At 46.6% G+C, this 22,390-nt stretch overlaps 1 protein-coding gene across 5 annotated transcripts in view; it reads left to right on the top strand.

Annotated features, from left to right (window-relative positions):
• STARD13 (StAR related lipid transfer domain containing 13) overlaps positions 1–10,811 on the top strand; it is a gene marked incomplete at its 5' end in the record, with an annotated part of 340,009 nt that extends 329,198 nt beyond the window's left edge. For all 5 annotated transcript variants that reach the window (XM_080940965.1, XM_080940964.1, XM_080940966.1 and 2 more), the window contains 6 exons: positions 131–341; positions 923–1,037; positions 1,848–2,069; positions 2,527–2,744; positions 6,077–6,253; positions 8,508–10,811. In XM_080940965.1, coding sequence (XP_080797091.1) covers positions 131–341; positions 923–1,037; positions 1,848–2,069; positions 2,527–2,744; positions 6,077–6,253; positions 8,508–8,625 — 1,061 coding nt within the window. In that variant the 3' untranslated portion in view covers positions 8,626–10,811. The remainder of the gene's footprint in view (positions 1–130; positions 342–922; positions 1,038–1,847; positions 2,070–2,526; positions 2,745–6,076; positions 6,254–8,507) is intronic.
• Between the last annotated feature and the right edge of the window lie 11,579 nt (positions 10,812–22,390).

Below are 22,390 nucleotides of genomic sequence, written 5' to 3'. Positions count from 1 at the left end.
TCTGGAGTTTGATGAGGTTCAAAGTTCCAACTCTCTTGATGCCTGTGAGCATCTTCTGTCTGGAAGAGGAGCGCCTGCGTTCTTCCCCACTGACTCTTCTTCTAACAACCTGGTGCTCACCTCTCTCCAGATGTCCCCAGAGAACAGCGGCTGCAGGCCGTGCAGGCCGCCATCCTGCTGCTGGCAGATGAGAACCGGGAGGCCCTGCAGACGCTCCTGTGCTTCCTGCATGACGTAGTGACCTTGGTGGACGAGAATCAGATGACACCCATGAATCTGGCCGTGTGCCTCGCCCCCTCCCTCTTTCACCTGAACTTACTGAAAAAAGAAAGCTCCCCAAGGTAACTTTTCCACACCACTGGCATTGTTCCCAAACCAGGTCTCCCCAAGATCCAGTTTCTTAATAAGTAAAATTAAACAAAAGTGTTCTCATGGTAGACTTTAGATGGAAGAATATTAGGACTTATTGTAGGAGAACAGTGAGGCACCCTCATCCCTGGGCTGGGGTTCATAGCACCACCAAGGTAGCCCCAAAGTAGATCAGTTGAGGTCCGGGAAGCCCAAGAAGCTTTGTTCTATTTTATTTGAGTGGGAAGAAGGAAAATACTCAAAAGGGTATTTTACGACTATTGGTTTTTAAAGCTGTATTTAAACAACAAAGCACATGAACCTGCAGTTGAGTGGTTTCGAACGGAGAAAAACCTAATAACTTCCCAGCCACAGCTCTCCCTGCCTTTGTACTTTTCCATGGCCTTTGGTTGTGAGCTGTCAGCCTGCCAGCCTGCCTTGGATCATCTAAAGATGTGTGGTCATTGGTTTCTATTTGGAAATGAGAAAGCCTGGGGTCTGGGCAGCATCTGGGGATAAATAGCAAACAGATGGGAAGGTGTGGGTATCCCAGCACATTCATATTCAATTACAGAGTCATCCAGAAGAAATATGCCACTGGGAAGCCGGATCAGAAGGACCTCAATGAAAACCTAGCTGCCGCTCAGGGGCTCGCCCACATGATCACTGAATACAACCGGCTCTTTGAGGTGAGGTCTTGGAAGTAGCGGTAGGCTGGGCAGGAGAGGATGCTTATCTCTGCATCTCTGTGCTCTTCATTTTATGACAGTATATGCTGGAGCTCGCCGGTCTTACTGCCAGGAGTCAGAGAGCTCGCTATACAGTGAGGACTTGGCAGTCACAGGTTCCTGGGGCTTACCATGATGAGTTTTTTTATGCAGACAATTGAATTGCCTTCCTTTGTCAGATTTAAGGCCAGTTGGCCAGTTACAGTACATTATGTTGTTATGTCAAACTTGATTAGGGTTTTCCTCTGTCTCTGTCTGTCTGTCTCCCTCTCTCCCTCTCTCTCTCTCTCTCTCTCTCTCTCTCTCTCTGTGTGTGTGTGTGTGTGTGTGTGTGTGTACTCAAATATGACTGAGTAATCCTTGTCCCTAGAATCAATGTCAACCCACCAATATAGCCACACAGTCATTGATGAGACAACACACTCTCTGTGGCAACACTGGCATTTGTCAATGGGAAAACTGTACTAAAAACTGTGAAGCCATTTCTGAGTCATAGCTCAGTTTTCCCTCAATGTGTCAATGTGTATGGATGAGTGAAAGTTGTCTGAGCCCACTCTTGCCAAATGTTATAAAAAGAGACGGAGCACGTGATCAAGAACGCATCCCGGTGTATTGGATAAACATGGGCTCAGAGTCACATTGTGTTTCCTAGTTTTGGGATGGTTCCTCAAGGCCCTGACCTTGACTGTGGATGAGGCCACTTCAGCCCCCTCTGTTCCTCCAGCATTTCTCAGCTCACTGCTTTGACCTTTCGTGCATTCGCTGGCTCAGGTTCCACATGAGATGCTGGCCCAGTCCCGTAACTCCTACTTAGAGGCTGAAATCCACACGCCCAGCCTAGAAGACTTGAGAGCGCAGCTGGCAGAGAGCGGGGCCACTTTTCACACGTACCTGGAGCATCTTGTCCAAGGCCTCCAGAAAGAGGCTAAGGAGAAATTCAAGGGATGGGTCACATGTCCCAGCCCTGACAACACAGACCTCGCTTTCAAAAAGGTAAGGTTCCCTCCGCTGCAGAACGTGGGACTCAGCACCTCTGTGAGTGACAGTTAAGGCCCAGGTGCCATTCAAAAGCCACCAACAGCTTTCCCATCAGAGCCCAGACCAGCCAGGAGGGCTTCTGGATCCCAGCTCCTTTCTGTGTGGTGCTGGGAAAAAAATCAGTGCCCAGCGTTTTTTCACGTGTGAAACGAACATTCTGAGAATGCCTGACAGAGAAGAACCACGTAGAAGTCAAGTGGGTTCGAACATTTCTGCCTCACACCACTTGAGTGTGTTTGGGTCGGTGGCTGTTTTGATTATCATTTTTCTCATCAGAAGTTTTTGTGTTCTAACTCTGGGTTCAGTATGACCCATTCACTTTATATGACCGCTGATGGAATGCCCGGCACAGGAGGTAGGTCTGGGTAGCCCCCTGGTAACCTCTACAGCTCCTGCCCATGTCTTTGCCAAGGTGGGGGATGGGAACCCGCTGAAGCTGTGGAAGGCATCTGTGGAGGTGGAGGCACCACCCTCCGTGGTGTTGAATCGTGTGCTGAGAGAACGTCACCTCTGGGATGAGGACTTCGTGCAGTGGAAGGTTGTGGAAACTTTGGACAAACAAACAGAAATCTACCAGTATGTGCTAAATAGCATGGTCCCACATCCCTCCAGAGATTTCGTGGTTCTCAGGTAAGCTGGACTCTGTACTGTATGAAGTCCTGCTCCAAAGCCAAGATGAGAGTTGCCAATGCGTAAAGCACCACAGCAGGCTGGGAGAAGTGTTCGCATTGGCAGCTTCACCCAATTTACAGCTCTGCCCAGGCTCTCTGATGGCCCCTTTCCTCGTGGTACACAGTTTGTTAGGCCTTGAATATCACTCATTTCCTCAGAGCAGAGGCCCCAGAATAGCTGCTGTCTGTCAGGTTCGTCTGCCAAATCGTGCAAAAGGCCGGCTGGTTCTGTTTTTCTCCCAGGAGACGAAAGCAGGTCTTCATCTAGGAGAATGTGGAGATGGGAGGGTGTATGACCTCACGTGTTCACAAAACTGCCATGCATGGAAATTCCAGCTCAGCCCTGAAAGGCCACGTGTACAGAGACACTGGGCATTCTGTTAGAATCCAGTCCTGGCAAAACCTCCTGAGCCCTGTGTCTGCCATTGCAGTGCTCTTTCTGGTGGGTTTCCGGGTTAGATCCAGACCCCTGCCCTCTGGCCTTGGAGTGGGATGCTCAGCCAATCAATCACAGAAAGTTGGAACAGTTCGCCAGCAAGAGCAGGGGTTGGGGAGAGTTAAGGACTTGAACAAGATGTAATTAGAGCAATATATCCCTTTTATTAAAAACACAAGTAAACAACCTCTTCCCAGATCAGCAGTGTAAGAGGATTTGCCTGTGAAATCCCCAAATGTGTATTTGAAGTAGTCAGTCGCCTTATGAAATGAGTTTCGAGGGCAAACCAGAGGTGACTTCGTATGAGTCCTTTGTGCCTTGAGTTTGGATCCTTGGGACCTCAATTTTTAAGTATCTGTTTCTCCTAAATATCCATGTGTATCCCAGCAACCTTGTCCTGGTAGAGAATATAGGCCATTAGCTGGGGGTGGCCTATGGCCAGTTATTAGGACATCACCCATCTTGTGGCATTAAAATGTAATTTTCCAACTCAACAAGTAGAAAAACAAGTTGTTGTCCAGGCTGGACGCTGTGGAGATGAGGGAGTCCCTGCAGGGAGCTCTCTTCTGCCTCTACAACCAGCAATAGCCTGCTGTTTACTGGAGAATATCCCAGCATACCTCATGTTACTCGTAGCTTCTGGCTCTGAGGATGCTGTGGGTGGGCTCAACGGGCCCATCTTGTTCTCCTCTCAGGATTTTTGAGAGAGGTGGAGGGAGGGAGTGAGGGAGGGGAGGGGAGGAAAGGTGAGAGAATGTGTGTGTGTGTGTGTGTGTGTGTGTGTGTGTGTGTGTGTGTGTATGTGTTCAAGTGTATGTCTTAGTCAGAGTTTCTATTCCTGCACAAAACATCATGGCCAAGAAGCAAGTTGTGGAGGAAAGGGTTTGTTCAGCTTACACTTCCATATCGATGTTCATCAACAAAGGAAGTCAAGACTGAAACTCAAGCAGGTCAGGAAGCAGGAGCTGATGCAGAGGCCATGGAGGGATGTCACTTACTGGCTTGCTTCCCCTGGCTTGCTCAGCCTGCTTTCTTATAGAACCCAGGTCTACCAGCCCGGATGGCACCACCCACAATGGGCTGGGCCCTCCCCCCTTGATCACTAGTTGAGAAAATGCCTTACAGCTGGGTCTCATGGAGGCATTTCCTCAACTGAGGCTCCTTTCTCTGTGATAACTCCAGCCTGTGTCAAGTTGACACACAAAACCAGCCGGTACAATGTGTGTGTGTTTGTGTTTTTGTGTGTGTGTGTGTGTGTGTGTGTGTGTGTGTGTGTGCATGCCTGCACACATGTGCCTAGGGCAGAGGTCAGTCTTAATTGTTGTTCCTTAGGAGCCATCTACTTCATTATTTTTGAGAGGGTCTCACTCTGGGACCCAGGGCTAGTAGGTCTCTACTAAGATGACTGGCCAGAGATCTCTGGGGAACCTCCTGCCTTCGCCGCTGCAGTGATGAGATCCCAAGTGTGCACTGTCATGTCTGCCCTGTTTATAGCCGTGCTGGGGACCAAACTCAGCCTCCTGTGCCCGTGTTCCTTTACCAACTAAGTCACCCCTCGGAGTCCCTTTGTGTATTATGTGCAGTCAGTACATAATAAGAAAAGGATGCAGACTAACTTTATCTCAGAGGGGACAAAGAATTCGAGGAGCTAAGGAGAACAGGAATTTCAGTATAGGCCAAGGCTTAAAGCAGCCCGGGGAGGGGGGGGTGTGTGCTGGGAGGTTCTGTGGGCAGGCTCAGCAGCAGACCTGGTTCATGCCGGGAGAAATTCCTTAGAGAAAGAACTTGTAAGGTGAGGATGACGTGGTCTGTCAGACCTCCCAAACACAAATTCGCATCGAGTCTCTCTGCTTGTTTGCTGTTGCTTATAATGAAGTGATCTGAAACCGTGACTTATGTGGAGGGTAGATATGTACTTAGCTCTTGAGTCTGGAGGCTGAGCAGTCTGAGAACACACGGGGTCACAGCACGGCAAAGGGCACTGCAGGACAGAGCAACCCTACCACAGAAAGCTGCTACCACAGAAAAGTCATACCTCCAGTAACTCATTAACCAGGTAACCCAAAAGCAGATTAATCTGAGGACAGCATCTGACGGCATCCACTGTAGAGCCTGTGCCATCCACGGATGGTGTGCCAGTTAGGCAGCTCTTTCCACTACAAGGCTGTAGTGAACTTCCTACCTCTCCATCTGGACTCAAATCAACCCCCTTCATTTCTTCTCCCACGCAAGAGCTACATAGCCATCCTAACAAAGCTATGGAGTCGGCACAGGTTCGATTTCTTTTAAATTAGGCATCAGCAGATCGTGTGTTTGCTAAACTGTTCATCACTTCCTCCAGGAAGCCTTCCCTGTATTCCTCCTCTGCCCAGTCCCCTGGTCCCAGCTCTACCTAGACTCACACTCGCACAGGGTTTTCATGGTTCTTTTAGAGTTACTCGTTTCTCTCTTGGGCTCAGTGCATCTTCATGTCCCCAGTGGCTTCTCAGGCCCAGCACATAGGTGTGCTCAACAGACAGATAAATCAATAGAATGAATGAATAGTGCTGATTCAAAATGGTAGCCTCACTGATGATGAACAGGGTGTCTTTAGCAGACTAAGATGTAGCCTCAATTTAGGGTTCTAAACTCAGGTCTGGGAGCTTCTATCCTCTGAGTAGAAAGCTGAGCTCCATCCTTTGGACATCACTGTGTAAAGTTTGCACAAGTTCATGGAAACAGTTAGCTTAATCCAAGTACCTAGCATTGGAGTTAGAGCCTAGATTTGAGTCAGGAGGAAGCAAGGGCTTAGTTGTGTGTTCAGGGTCTCCTGTCTCTCTTTCCATCACTCTCATGCATGGTGTGTTTGGCTTCAGGACCTGGAAGACTGATTTGCCCAAAGGGATGTGCACCCTGGTGTCCCTGTCTGTGGAACATGAAGAAGCCCAGCTCATGGGTGGCGTGCGGGCGGTGGTGATGGACTCTCAGTACCTGATAGAACCCTGTGGTTCCGGCAAGTCCAGGCTGACCCACATCTGCAGAGTAGACCTGAAGTAAGTGGCCACACTGGGTGCTGGTTGATCGGGGAGCCTCATGTTGTATGGCGTGTGCACTTGAATCCTGCCTGTCACTCCGGTTTCTTCCTCCCCCATCTCTCACCTTCCCACCCTAGAATTTGCTTTCCTTTGTTTTCCTTTCTAATTTCCCTAATCCTTTCTAACTTCCCTAATTGACTCACTTCTTCTCACTAACAAGTAAGTGTGTGGTGTCTGTGACCTGCAGAAGGATGTCCACGTGACAGAAGCACAAGTCAAGCTATGAAAGCATCCAACAGTGATTAAGAGCATGCTATTTCCCCTTCCCTATAGTCATGCAGATAGCACATGGTCACTCAGGGAGCTAGCAAGTCAACCTTGTGGAGTTGCCTGGAATGATTCTTAAGAGTCAGTGGGCAGAGCGTCAGAATGAAAGCCAATAGAGGCTCCTAGAACTTTTCTGGCTCTTCTCTGGCACAAGAAAGTAACTATTAGTTAAAGCCACCTGTAATGAATGCATCACAGAATTCACAAGAGGGGCACATGAGTCCCAGCTGATCAACTTAGCAGGTCGAAGAAGCGGAAACTTTCCTTATCACGTGTTGGTTACAGCACAGTGACACACAAATCTGTAAATTCCTGGTAAGGAAATATAGTCATCACAATAGCTCAGGACTGCTGTCAAGTTGAAATGCTGCCTCAGTTGCTCAACATGTACTTCCGCAGCTCCAACTCTGTATGGTCTCTGGTCAGAACTGTCCTGCCCTCTGACTCAGTGGGTTTCACGTTCTTAGAATCAGCGTAGGAATGAAAGCATGCAGCGTTAGCAGTGTGTGCTTAGCTTAGTAACATCCTTCAGCTTCATTGGGGTAAAAAATAACAGTGTCTCCACCTCTAAGGCTAAGAACTATCAGATAGGTGATAGACAGATAGATGGATGGATGGATGGATGGATGGATGGATGGATGGATAGATAGATAGATAGATAGATAGATAGATACTTTGATAGACAGGCAGACATGTAGATACCAGTGGCTCTCAAGCTTCCTAATGCTGACCCTTTAATAAAGTTCTTCATGTTGTGGTGACCAACCATAAAGTTATTTTTGTTGCTACTTCACAATTGTAATTTTGCTACTGTTATTAATCAAAATGTAAATATTTTTAGAAATAGGGGTTTACCAAAAGAATTGAGACCTATAGTTTGAGAATCACTGATATATATGGATAGATAGATAGATATAGAGATATATTATATCACATTTGCTTTATCTACACACTTGTTGCACACTGAGGGTGGGTGACTCACAGCTCAGCTCTTTTGACTAGTTCTGTGTTCCCAGTAGCAGAGTCATTACCTCATCTGGGAGTGGCCTTGTGTTCTGTTTTGAGGGCACATGGAGAACACACAGATATGTGGAGGCTCAGTAAATATGACTCTCTTGTTTGTTTTCTTATTTTTATTCATGTGCATGTAGTATATGCATGTGCCCATGTGGAAGCCAGGACTCTATGCTAGGTGTCTTTCTCGGCTGCTCTGTGTGGGCCCCTGGAGTCAGAGACTATCTCTGAGCCTGGCACGGACTGATTGGCTACACTGGCTGGCCACTGACCCTCAAGAGACATTCTGTTTCTGCCACATCTGGCGTTTCCCGTGAGGACTGCTACTTCGGATCAAAGTCTTTTTTATTGGCTGAGCCTTCACTTCAGGCCCTCCTGTGTTTCTTTTATGCCTGCCTCCTCCTCTGCTCCTAATTTAAATTGAATTAAACACTTTAAGGCATTCATGATGCTAAAACTGAATTCTGTGCTGAGGTAGATATAAATTTATTGAGGTTTTGTTATTCGGACTTTTTGGGGGGGGATTGGGGTTTTCTTTGTTTTTTTTGGGGGGGAGGGTTAATTTTTGGGTGTTGAGGATAGGATTTCTCATTGTAACCCTGGCTGTCCCGGAACTCACTCTGTAGAGCAGGCTGGCCTCAAACTCACAGAGATCCACCTGCCTCTGCCTCCCCAGTGCTGGGATTAAAGGCGTGTGCCACCACCTCCTGATTCAATGTGAGACTTCTGTTCCACTTTGAGAAGTTGGTATAATTCTGAAGCACCGGATGAATCCTAAGGACAAAATGCTTGGTGACAAATCACTGGGTGACAGACTGAGGTCCACAGCTGCCTGAAGCAGCAGTTGCAAGCTGTTCCCAGAGTACTGATGACCTAAACCCGTGGACACCCCACCGCCTAACAGAGTTCCCATTTCCTTCTCTCCCTGCAGGGGCCACTCCCCAGAATGGTACAGCAAAGGCTTCGGACACCTCTGTGCCGCAGAAGTTGCCAGAATTAGAAACTCTTTCCAGCCTCTCGTTGCTGAGGGTCCAGAAACAAAAATCTAAGCTTTCCCCAGCGTGAACTCAAACTCAGGGAACAAGAAGGGAAAAGAACACTCACAGTGTGGTGTGTGTGCTCGCGTGCGAAGGAATGCGAAGGAAGCCGGGGATCATGGGGACCATGGAGCCCATTCCCAGCCTGCCTGGAGATGAATAATCCCTACTAATATAATGTCTCGGATCATTTATCTATATTGCTTAAAATTAAATAGGTTATTCCTTCTGCGTTGCCTAATCTGCTATTTAAAGGCTTCTAAGAAGCATGTCTTAGCTGTAAATAAACGTACATTTGTATATGTATGTATATCTCCCTTTGCTGTACATATGTAAAATACTGGTTTTATATATAATTCTGTGTCTGACTCTGTGAGTCTCCTCACACGGCCCTTCCCAGGTTGCTGTAGACCCCGTGTCCCTCCCGTCCTGCCTGCCGGCTGAGCAGAGCCTGCTGACAAACACCAAAGCGTGAAATGTATAGTCTGTCAATCCATCCATGCTTACCCAAAGATTAGCTAACCAAAGAGAAATGGAGCTAAAAGCTTCCTCCGAGGGCTGTCCTCATTTGTGATGTTTAAAGACTGGAGCCAGGTGTTGACGTGAGTTGAGGAACGTAATAGTTGCTTCTCTTTAACGCAAAGCAGCAGGTGAGAGGTCATTGCCAAATCCAAGACTCCATGTTGCATTGCCTCTGGGCCCACTCTCTGCCGCTTGAGAGTGATGTCAGGCGACTGAAATGGAGCTGGTACCCCTCCTTGCTACAGAGGAATAGACAGTAGACCTGCCCACAGAGAAAGGGAGCCCTATATCCTAATGCTGTTTACCCATCTATTTGACCAGTGGCCTGTGTGGCCACAGTTATCTAACATCTTCTTGCACTGACCTTGACTCTGGACACCAAAGTGAGAGGACGGTCCACCGAGCGTCCAGGGTCACCACAGCTTCAGGGAATTCCGAGTATCCTATAGATGACGCTCTTAGAATCTAAGCCATTAAAAATCTTGCTATCTAAAGGACAGGGTTGGAGACTAACAGAAGACCAGACTGTATCATTAGTTGTTCATAAACGTTTCAGGCCGATGTTATCAACCCCGTGTTTCTTCATTATCCAGCACCAGCGCCTGTGTGTCTGACCCCAACCTTATTTATTATTGTACAGGATGAGCAAACTGGCTTTTCTTAGCCAAGTGAGGATGGAGTTGTTAATTTTTTTTTATTGTGATGCAACATCCGTAGAGAGATAACTTATTTATGTCCGACCTCTGGGAAAGATTGTCATAGGCTGGCTGTCTAGACAGGGATTGATATCCTAATTCAGCAACTGGTGTCAGAAGAAAAGGAAACAAACATGTATTTTCTGGGTTTTTGTTGTTGTGTTACAAACACTAATGCGGTGTTTTCTTTGATCTCTGGTGTGCAAATTGTCTTATTGGGAGGAATAAAGATGTGTTCTGTATGTTTGGTATGGCATAGGGAAAACCAGGGTAGGGGTTTTTCATTCTTGTGTCTGTCTGGGAGAGTGGCAGTCCAACCACAAGCTGCCTCCTGGGCAGCGTTCCGTGGACTGGACAAATTCACTTCTGCCATTACATCGTGCCTGCCGTGATGAATGACTTTTTATGTATGGTCAAGACCATCAGGGGAGCTTAGTCTGGCTCCACGGTGTCCCTGCTCTAGGGTCGGGGCACTATGCATTGGAAGGCAGAGTGGGCACCCAGGATGACTGGCGTTGTTTCTCAGGGAGCATACTTATTGGGCATGTACTAGGACTCACCTATGACCTTCTTAGCATGATCCAGGCCGAGCGGGTGGGCCGGACATTCTGTATTTCTAGGAAGCCTGAGGGAAGAAAGGTGCTGGCCTCAAGGACACGCTTTGAGAAACAAGGACCTAGGGAATCTGAAAACTGTAAAATGATAAGATTGTATTTCTCAGCCCCTTTCTCTTCCAACTAAGCTGACTTTCTGACTATAAGCACATACTAATCAATCACTCCTGCTGACCACAGGCTGCATCTTTAAAATAAAGGAAAGGGGGTGGAAATGGTGCATCGAGCTTGTCTGACAAATACCACAGTATTTTATTCACTGTTATCTTGCTGATGAAAATAAAATATTGCATTTAAATATTATATTTATACCTCATGTATATTTCCACCTCAATTGTTTGCATCAATCATCGGTTGTAAATAAATAATTGCCAAGGCAGATACATTTATATACATTAAATATTTCCTATTTTCTATAAAAGTACATGTGCGTTTTCATGATTCATAAGTAGAAAGCTTGCTTCGTGAGGAAGATGCCGCTAATCACATCAGATGTCCACAGACATTTAAGACTGGTTAGTGTCGGTGTCAGGGCTGGAAAGGTGATTCAGTGCTTAAAAGCACCTGCCACCCTCCCAGGGGACCTGGGTTCAGTTCCCAGCACCCACATGGTGGCTCACACTGCCTATACATTGCAGTGCTGGTGACCCAATGCTGCCTTTCTGGCTTCCAAAGGTACATGCATGCAGACAGACACACAGACATGAAAAAGGAACAGGATCTGGGAAGCGTTGGGGGAGGAGAAAGAATAGGACCAAAAATATATGGTATGAAAAAAAGTAATTTTAAAAACATAAATGATAATATAAGTAAGTGTTTGGATACTAAGGTATCTTGGGTCTAAGGCATAAAAGTAGTAGAGGTATTCTAAACCTATATTCTATTGTTCTTTAGTTATCTGGATGTTATAAAAACTGATTTGTTTTATCTTAAATTGTAAACGCACTGGTTATGCTTTACTTTTGTTAAGTGGACAAGGAATGGACAGTTGGTGAAAATGCTTTTGCCCTCTGGCAGACACTCAGGCATACGGAGTCACAAAGGACTCTGAGCCTTGTACCTTTGTATATATTCCTTCCTTGTATTTTTTTATTAGTTAATTATGTATTTCTTTGCTCTACATCCTGATCACAGCCCTCCATTCCCATTCCCACCTTCACAACCCCCCTCCCCCCACTACCCTTTTCCCTTCTGCTCATGGGCACCAGCCTGCTGTGGGACATCAAGTTGCAGCAGGTTTAAGTGCATCCTCTCCCACTGAGGCACAATCCGACTAGTCCAGCTAGAGGAAGGGAACAGACTCAGAGACAGCTTGTGCTCTGATTGTTAGGGGACCCACATGAACACCAAGCCTCCCATCTGCTACAAATGGACAAGGGGCCAAGGTCCAGCCCATGCATGCTCTTTGGTTGGTAACTCGGCCTCTCTGAGCCCCCATGGGCCAAGGTATGTTGACTCTGTAGGTCTTCTTGTGGTACCCTTTCCCCCAGTCTTCCACAAGACCCCCTGAGCTCTGCCTGATGTTTGTCTGTGGCTCTCTGCATGTGTTTCCATCAGCTGCTGGATGAGCCTCTCAGGAGACAGTCATGCCAGCCTCCTGCCTGCAAGCACAGCAGAGCATCGTTAAGTGTCAAGGGTTGGCTCTTTCCCATGGCATGGGTCTCAAGTTGGGCCAGTCACTGGTCAGCCATCCCTCAGTCTCTGCTCTGTCTTCCTACCTGCACATCTTGTAGGCAGAACAAATTTTTTGGTGTCCCCTCCTTACTGGAGGGGAAAAAATATACCTTTAGCTAAGGCACTTCTGCCTCACCTACAGGTTTTTTTGTATTTTTAAATCAAAGTGTGTGTTGCATGAGTTGATGTGCAGATTCCTGTGAGGGTCTGTGAGTGTTGGCCCTCAGGAGTTACAGACAGCCGTGAACCACCTGAGGTGGGTGCTGGAAAAGTGAGCCCAGGTCTTCTGCAAGAGCAGTAAGTAAGCACTCTCGGTCACTGAGCCACCTCCCCAGGCTCTTTGCTAAAGGCTTAAAGCCGTAGCTGTATAATAGCATAGAATCCATTAAAAAAAAAAATCCCGATTCTGCTGCCTGCCCTTCATACACACGTGTTACATACAAGTTCTACTCTCAGGGAAGGGAGACTTCAGCAGCCGTTTCCTTCTCCACAGTGGGGAATGGCAACACACACTGCAACACACACACACACACACACACACACACACACACACAGGCCAAGTGGAGTGCCACAGGAAAAAACAAATCAAAATGGATGTATGTGTACTGCTGCTGCCCAGCCAAAAATATAACCTACCTTTGAATCATGGTGGGAGGGGTTTGAATATCCGTGGATCATAGAAGCTTCTGTCAGATAGCCCAGCCACGAGGCCACTTCAGTGACTCCAGCTCACGCCCTCCTTGGGCACAACTGACACTTGGCTTTCCAGTACTGCTACTGGAAATGCAGGGGAGTCTCAGCAGAGTTGTCACGGGCAGTAAAGAAACCAGGGTCCCCTCACAGATTCTTAGTCTTCAGCTTTTGGGGTGGGGGTACCAGAGAAAGCACACTGAGGCTCTGGCCAGCTCCTCAAGAGCTAGAAAAGAGAAGTTCACTTTTCAGAAAGGCAAGCAGACCCAGGAGAACGTCGTGATGACTCTGGAGGGGCCGTGCTAGGACCAGGAATGCTTGGTTTAAAAAAAAAAAAAAAGTACGTATCTCCTTAAGCAACAGGGACTCATCCTATCTGTTTAGCATGGTTAAAGGTGGCCCTGCTTCCTTGAGGGGTCCCTTAGCCAGGTGACTGACCTGTCCAACTAGAATGTCAGTTCCCAACCAGACCACTCTGATTACTGGAGGGAGGTATTTCCCCTGATCGGTCAGCCTCTGCTGCTTTACCAGAACTCCAGGTTGGCTGCAGAAAACATGGGCTCATCTGCCTTACAGGCACTACTCACCGCTGAATGGGAGTGGAACCAACCAGAGTAAGACATAGAACCCAGCCGGGCAGTATTTCTTTATCACAAAGCACTAGAACTGGCCCTGACCAGTGAGCTAATGGGACTGGGAATACCCACAGGGGCTCGAACCCAGTCTGCACCAGGCCTGGAGGGTGCTGTGCCTCTGACCTGCACCTCTGCTTCTTCCTCCTGTGCCTTTTGTGTTTAGTTGCTTTGTTGAGGTTTGCCTTCTTTTGTTTTTAGGACAGACTCAGAAGCAGCCCAAGCAGCCCAGGATGGCCTTGAGCTCATACTCCGGGCTCAACCAGGACACACAGGTGCACACCCCGACACCTGCCTTCCGGCTGTGACCCCACCTTTACCGTGGCTCTATCATACACCCTAGAGGTTCTGGAGCAGTCTGGCTTCGTGGGTTATCACATCTCTTTTATTGTCTCTGTTAGAGTGCTGCCTTCCTTTTTTGTTTTGTTTTTCAAGACAGGGATTCTCTGTGCAGCCCTGACTGTCCTGAAACTCACTCTGTAGACCGGCTGGCCTCAAACTCTTCGCCTCCTGGCAGCGGCACCGAACTAATGTTGATTTTTCTAGTTCACAAAGATGCTCATCTAACAAGCATAAATTTCCCAGAAGGCACATTATAACCTTCTTGAACATAACAATACCAGACAGCACATTAAATATCTTGGTCCCCGATATCACCATGAAAAAGCACAAAAATGGGGGGTGGGACAGATAACACTAAACAGAATGCGTTTAATGCTAAAAAAAAAAAAAAAAAAAAAAAAAAAAAAAAAAAAAAAAACCTACAAAGCAGAAAACCCAACAGGCAGTCAGAGCCTGAATGTGGCTGAACTTTTGTGTTTGTGTGTTGCTGTGTGAGTGTGTATTTGCGTGGGTCCCGAATACTGAACTCATGCGAGCATGCTTGGATACCAAACAATTTACCAAGCAAGCTACTACCTGGGTATAGGTTGTTAACTTCTTGACATTCTGGGGCGATCTGTGAGCATCCATTGATGGCACTGACTATATAAATTAATGTTAGCAACAGAGTTCACAAATAATGAGACTGGCTCCTATGAAGCCTATGACCACCCAGAGGTGCTGGTGACACCCAGGAAGTTGGGAGATGGGACAGATGTCAAAGAAGCCCGGGCTTCAGTGAACAAACTAGAACCAAGAAACAGAAGTGAAAATGCACTTGCTTTAATGAGAGCTATTTAAACTGGACCAAAAGAGACTCTTCCGACTGCTAGGCTCATCTGGGTGGCAGCAGGGGCATGAAGCCCCACCGATCCCACCTGTGGTCTCTGCAGACACAGTAGACTGTGGCATTGTCCCCCATTGCCTACCATTCTGCGGTGACACTAGTCCACAGTGGGCCCCTTTTTCTTGTGTTAGGACACACTATGTTTCTCTTACTCCCTATATGATGGGGAGTTATGTGTGCATATTTATAATTTCACCTAACCAACCTAAGAGAAGAGACTTTCATAATCAAAACAGTGCCCTTAATGTCCCAAACTACAAAACACCGTACTCGGGTGCTGCCTGATCCAACAAGATGTCTAGTGCTGGCTAAAAGGAGGGTACTGAGGAGATCACCAAGGACTTAGCCCAAATGAGCAGGAGATGCGCCATTACCAGGATCACTGCTCCTTTTGTTCTTCATCTTCATTATTTGTCATTGTAGGCCCTGGGGATGAAAGAACTCAGAACCTGGACCAATTACAGCCAGAAGGGCTTGTCAGTTCTATAAGCTGACCATTTGACTCCACCTACAGCTCCAGTATAGAAGGAGGATCCCTCCCCAGGGTGGAATCTGCCCTCCCCTCACCAGCCCGAAGCCTGCTGGGTACTAAGGAGAAGCTGGTGGTGGGTAACGTGGATGGATGGCCAGCAGTTAAGCTGACAATGTGCTTGCACAGCAGAGGGTGAAATGACAGCAGGAATCCCGTTAGAAGGGACCTGTAACAACCCAGATGAGGAACTGTTGGTGGGGAAAGAAGTCGATACGTTTTCAAAGATATAATAACTAAAACTAATAAAGTGTATTAGTAACTGGCTATGAAAAAGGGAGGAAGAAGTTAGTTCAGGATGATTTATTAGTTACTTATTACTGTGAGAAAAAATGGTGTGGGAGGAGGCAGAAGCAGGAAGCTAGCTGATTTCCCACCACACACAAAGGAAACACAGATGGTGAGCAGGAGGTGGAGCCGGCCTGTAACCCTTCAAAGCCCGCCCCCAGGGATGTACTTCCGCCAGTTCTATTCTACATCCTAAAAGTTCCATAACCTCCCCAGACAGCACCACCTACTGGAGACCAAGTGTTGAAGCAGGAGAACCTATGGGGGGCATTTCTCATTCAAACTACGAATCTGAATCCTGTGACATCAAAAATCTTCCCCAGGGAAAGTCCTCAATGAATAAAGAAGAGGAAAAGCCAGTTGGAGATGAACAGTAGGCAGGCAGGGAGCCATTGTTGGAAAGAGGGTCTCTAAGAGCTTTGCTCAGACAGTGACTGTGATGAAGTCCCAGACACACCCAAGGCAGGGATGCCAAGCCGTCAGCTGAGCACACAGTGGTCCACTCTCCGTGAATCTGCGTGGACCACAGGATGGCTAGACAAACCACAAGAGTCAGGGAGGTAGATGGGCCTCGCCAATGTGGCCGGGCATCGTCCAGTCTATTGAAGGCACAGACAGAGTAAAACTAAAAAGAGGGACTTTGCCTTGCTCTCCTCTCCACTGCTGGGACATTTCACGTCTTCTGCTCTGGGCCTGGGCTCCGTAAGAGCAGCCTCCATCGACCCTTCAGACTTGGACTGAGTCATGTCTCCAGCTTGCACACCATGAATTGTGGGACTTTTCCAGCCTCCATAACCTTATCATAGGAACCCAAAAGGGATACTTTTGTAATGTATGATTGTTAGTAGTATCTGCATAACTTGACAATAATATATAGTTATTTTAATTATATGCTATATAAATGTATAAAACACCACACACACACACACACACAGACACACACACACACACACACACACACACCTTTTATTGATTCTGTTTCTATGCACGTCGGAAATTCAGGGCATGACCAACATGTGAAAGAAGCAAAAATTTTTCTACCCTCCAACTCATTCAGAAACAATGGCCCAGCAAGGCCCACCCTGCCTTGGCCTAAGGGACTTCCTTGAGTAAACAATTCTCAGGAGAATCATAAAATGTGCTGACTGATAGCCAGCCATCTGACCTTCTAGAGAGTCCCAGTTAGGGTCCTGACACAAATGCTCATTAACCAGTAGGTTTAAAGGTCAGTATGCTTAGCCAATGAATTAAAATTATAACATTGATGATGTAACCCGTACCCCTAAAAAGTATAAAAAACTGTTTGTAACAGCCTTTCAGGGTCACATCTTCTCTGGATATAGGCCACTCCAGTGCACTGGACGAATAAACCTCTTGCTTTTGCATCGATCCCCGATCTCTTGTCTCATTCATGGGGGCCTCAAATAGATAAGACTCAATTTAGGTCTTACACATGCAAGACTGAAAAATGGGTTCATTTGCATCGTCAAATGTCATTGCTTCCTCTCCTGGCCCTGCGCTTAGTGCTGTAGTTGTAAGGACACATTCTTTCATATCTCTGACTTAGGCTGACAAGTCCAACTTGGTGGTCACTGGTTCCTATGGATTCCTTAGACTCCTGTACAGTCATCTCTTACAGACCTTTCCTGACATTCCCTGTCACAAACTCTGGTTAATTTATCTACGTCTCTTTAAAATCACATTCATGTCTGTATGTATTTATTTATTTATTTAAAGCCAGAAGGGCGTGTGTGTGTGTGTGTGTGTGTGTGTGTGTGTGTGTGTGTGTGTGTGCTGCGCATTCATTCATGCTCACATACCCTCTGTGAAGGTCAGAAAACAACTTGCACAAGTCAGTTCCCTCCTACCACATGGATCTTAAGTGCTTTAATCCAAGGAACCATCTGACTGGTGCTAAAAAGTCCCTTGATTGTATGAAACAGACATTTATTCCCCTGTCAATAACTTTCACGCTTGATACAAACTCCAAGGACTTGGACTGTGTTTTCCTTAAGTTCTCCCCACTGTGTAGAGCACCTCCAGATGTGTCCCACATCTGTGTGCCCATGTGTGAAGACAACAGGGGTCATAAAGAGAAAGCTCTTATGCAGGGTGTCAGGTCCAAAGGAAAACTCCAAAAGGCAGAAGGGACAAATGGCTACCTGTGGTGCCTATTAGCACACCAAAGCACAAGCTGGCCTCTAGGCTCCCACAGTACCTGTTACACAGTTAAAAGTCCCTGCTGGTGTCCTGGCCTTTCTCACCTTCTCCCCTACACTAAATTCCAGCTCAGCTCACAGGCTTCCCTCCCCTCATGCTCCTTATAACCTTGTTACTTCAGCTATGTTCTCTTGTCTGTGTTTGAATTCTCTCTCTCTCTCTCTCTCTCTCTCTCTCTCTCTCTCTCTCTCTCTCTGTCTGTCTGTCTGTCTTTCTCTCTCTGTGTCTCACCACTGTTTCTGCTTCTTTCATGACTAGGTCCAACCAGCTGGCTGTCTTCAGTCTATGTCTTCCTCTCTCTGCTCTAGATTCTTCCAGATGCCTCTTGCTATTCTCTCTCCTTCTCTGTCTACCTCCTTCTCACCCATACAATGAAGCAGACATGTTATCAGTTTATACACGGGGAAACAGAAGACTCCAGAACCAAGAAAATAAGATTTTGCATTTTGACAATTTCAACGTAACACAGTAGTGCAAAGAACAGAGAATTGGCTGGTATTCCAAAAGAGCTAACTTGTTTCGAAAATGTTTAAACATGAAGCAGTTGTTTTCAACAAACAGGAACCTTTAGTTAACTTATTCATTAGGAAATATCCACAGAACTGAGGTGTTCAGTGGCCTTACAAAATTTACTCTCTGTAAATTTTTAGTTTATCATTTAAATCTTTACTATTAATGTTATATTATATTTTATTGATATTTGTGTATACTATATTTTAATATTATTTCTATTGTATAAATTACTTATTTTTATATAATGTATATTTCTTTATTGTTTATTTTATTACATATTATATTTAAATAACAGTATTTCTTATTTAAAATTAGTTATTTCCATTGCTGTGATGAAAACCATGACCAATAGTTTGGATAAGAAAGGGTTTTTCTGGCTCACACTTCCACATTGGAGTCTATCATCAATGGAAGTCAGGGCAGCAGCCTAGAGGGCAGGAAATGAAACAGAAGCCAAGGAGAAGAAAGCACTGCTCACTGGCTTGCTCCTCCTGGCTTGCTCAGGGGTGGCAACCCCACAGTGGGCTGAGCCATTTCACATCAATCATGAATCAAGAAAATGTCCCTACAGACTTGCCTATCTGATGGAGGCATAGGCTCAACTGAGTTTTCCTCTTGCCAGATGACCTTAGCTTGTGGAAAGTTGCAAACAATAAAACATAAGATGGAATAAAATGAAATCTGAGCAGCACATAGTCTAATGAGAAAATGGCCAAGAAGTAATAAAAATAAGTCATAAGATAAAGACAGAAGAAAGAAACAGACAGTGGGAAGGTTCACGGTTTCAGACAGACAAGCAGGAGACTGCGGCAGAGATCTCACCATGATGTCTGCCAGATTAGTACTCATCCATCCTTATTACACTAGAACTGCTAAAATTACATAAGTAGGCTTGTTATTTAATGGATGCACTGAGGACCTATGCCTTGTGTGTATGGGGAGGACCTATGTATGCCTTGTGTGTATGGGGGGACCTATGCCTTGTGTGTATGGGGGGGGACCTATGCCTTGTGTGTATGGGGTGGGACCTATGCCTTGTGTGTATGGAGGACCTATGCCTTATGTGTATGGGGGGACCTATGCCTTGTGTGTGGGGGGGGGTGCCGTGGCTTAGGGAAATGGCTGCTCGGAAAACTGTCCTTGCAGACACCAGATGGCCACATGGGCACATTCTCCAGCCTGTCAGAAAGCTGCCTAGGCTGTGCATATGTGAGGAACCGGCCTGTCCCAGACCTTAACACTTAATTAGTCTGCCTAATGACCAAGGAGCAATCTGGTTGCTCTTGGTTATCTTTATTTCATATCTTTATTTCAGAAGCTAAAAACTTCCTCAACCCCTACAGATGCTTTGGGGCCTCAGACACACATTTCCTACTGGTCGGCGTTGATGTTTTCATCTCTTACCTGAAACACTGGTAACACCTGAGGTAACACACGGTACCAGGATTGCCTCTCAGGCTCTTATTCTCATCACTAAAGAGCTTAAGAAGGGATTTGGAGGTAAGCCTAAGGACAATTTAATTAGAGTTAAAGCAAAACCAAAAACATTCCAGTCAGCTGCAAATCTTGGCATAACCAGAAGGAATCTGGAGAGACTGAAAGACAGAGACAGAGAGAGAACATTTTTTTTTTTTTTTTTTTTTTTTGAGTTAGTATTCAGATAAGCCCTAACTTATCAAACATGGCAATTCTGTAAACAGTCCTGAAGCCAGACTTTCTGGGGAAGGAGAGTACACTATCTGGACAGAGGAATTATTCCTCCCTCCATTTTTACCAAGGTCAGCTGTTCCAAGCAGCAGTTTCTACCAGGTAACTGGCTGGCCCTGCTGGGCTACCTCTTAAGAGCAGAGACAATAATATGGTCACAAGACTCAAAATTTTGGGACAAGGGAAGGGACAACACACAGGGCAGAATTAACATTTGCTCGAAGAGCATCCCATCCCTAAAACCTGGCCTTAGGGGTGCTCACAGCCCGCTCTGTCTTAGCATTGACCTCTTGGAATATGAGTAGTTACCAACAGTTGGAAGGAAAGGACCCGAAGGGCCCACATGAATCTCAGGCCCAAATTCACCCAGTCTTCAGAATATGATGAGGCCATGGGTGAAGCCTAAGAGACACCAGTTCACCTTTAAAGAAGACTGGGTTTCACCAATTTATCAGAGGGGTGTGGTTCACCTCGTGGAGATAATCATACAATGGGCCTGCCTTGACTCATTTCCCTAAATGAGTTATCTCACAGGAAACAGCACCTCATTGTTCCCTACAGGCGTAATTGAAGAGCCAGCCCCTCCAAAGGCCCTGGGAAGTGGGCGGTACCCAGGGCTTGCCTACTTTCCCTCTCTGGGTTTTCAGCAGGGCTGGACAGGTTTGTCCGGAGTGCCCTTTCTCTTCTTTGCTCTCTGTTGTTGCGATGAACAATGTGACCTACAGATACACAAGGAGAAAGGGGTTTAATCCATCTTATAGGCGACAGTCCATCACCAAGGGAACCCAAGGCAGGAGCTAGAAGCAGAAAACATGGAGAGATTAGGCTTGCTGGCTTGCTCAGATAGCCAAGGGCCACCTGCCCAGGGATAGGACCTTCTCCTGTGAACCAGGCCCTCTGAATATCAATTAGTAATCAAGAAAATGCCCCACAAATGTGTCCATGGGCCAATCTGATGGAGGCTGTTCTGTGGTTCCCAGGAGTGACAGGTGGAGAACCAGGAGCTGCCATCAGCCCTTCTGATCTGCAATGCCTTTTGCAACCACATATCAGCATCAAGAGCTGTCTGATGACATTTTAATATGAATGAGCTGCTCCACTACATATCTGCATAATTAAGCCTTTAACCCTTTGCAGGGTTTATTAATCTCCCGCTACTTGGATTTATGGCATCTGCAGGTAAGAAGGAGCTATCTTCAGGATGTAGAGAAACCTGAAATTATGCCAAAGCATAAGACCTGAACCTGAAGGTCGACCTCACCTTGTCTTCAATAAAGTTTGGGATGGGTAGGACTGTTTCTGTACCCCAACTCTAACACACCCCATAACTCCGACTTTCCTGCAGACCCGGAAGTTCTGTTCTAGAACATTCCAGGACAGGAGAGTTTTGCCTTGACATCAGAACACTTTCTGGCAGCCTCCTCCCACCTGACCTCTACTTCATTTATTAATTACGTCATCCCTATAAGGACCTGGTAGAAATAACCTATGGAGAGGGGAGATTTTCGTTTTTATTTTTGGTTCAAAAGCGTCAGCCATTCACCTCGGGGTAGAAGCAGAAGGAAAAGGCCAGGGTTAGAACCAACTGAAGGGCACTCCCCAGCTTCCACCAGGCCCCAGGTTCAACCATTGCCCTGATCTTCAGTAGTCCCTCAAACCCGGACTCTGTACTGAATCAAACTCTTCACTAGGCCTGAGCCCAGGAAGCACACCCATGCACACCCGGAAGAGCCCCTCGGTAATCGACTATGTGTTTCTCGGTCCAATCAAGGGGACAATTATGATTAACTACAAAACGTCTCAAGGCTGCCAAATCCCTTGCATTTAGGAGAACCCAGAAGCCTTTTCTTGTGGGAAGTCCTACCCTTGCTAAGCATTTGCTGAGTTTGCTTTGTCTTGGTCTTATAAGACACAGTTTTGTCAAGTTTTGTTTTAACCAGAGGAGACCAAAAGAACATGACTATTTTTCATGCCAGTAGGAAGCTCGATTCCACAACTTGGAAGAGGCAGGTTCCTGGCTATCCATCAGTTTTGAGGAGTTTGGGGATAAACCCAGCAGTGTTTATTCCCAGCTTCTGGCTCAAGAAACAGAAATAGCCAACCAGCTGTGCAGCAGCCGCAGGCAACTGCTTAGAGGGCTGAGATACCGTTTATGATTTTCCCCATGAATCCCAAGGTCTACCCTGTCCAGTTTTGACAAACTAGATACAACTCTGGGCTCAGCTTGATGCAAAGCAGACACCCAGCAGGGAACGTGGACAGACTCTGGCTCCGGAGGGATTTTAAACAGCCTCTCACTCAGCGGGGACTCCAGAGCTGTGGAACTCACTAGGAAGGGGTGGAGGGGCCTGTCTTCCCAGGGAAGACAGAAGAACACGCTGTAATTCCGGTTCAAGGATTTGGGAGCGTAAAACAAACAGCGCCTCCAGTTCCCACATTCCAAAGTCAAGATGTTATGCAGAGAT

Source organism: Micromys minutus, assembly GCF_963924665.1.
Source record: "Micromys minutus genome assembly, chromosome: 29".
Taxonomy (NCBI): domain Eukaryota; kingdom Metazoa; phylum Chordata; class Mammalia; order Rodentia; family Muridae; genus Micromys; species Micromys minutus.
Note: the sequence above shows the minus strand (reverse complement) of the source record. Positions and strands in the feature narration are given on the sequence as shown.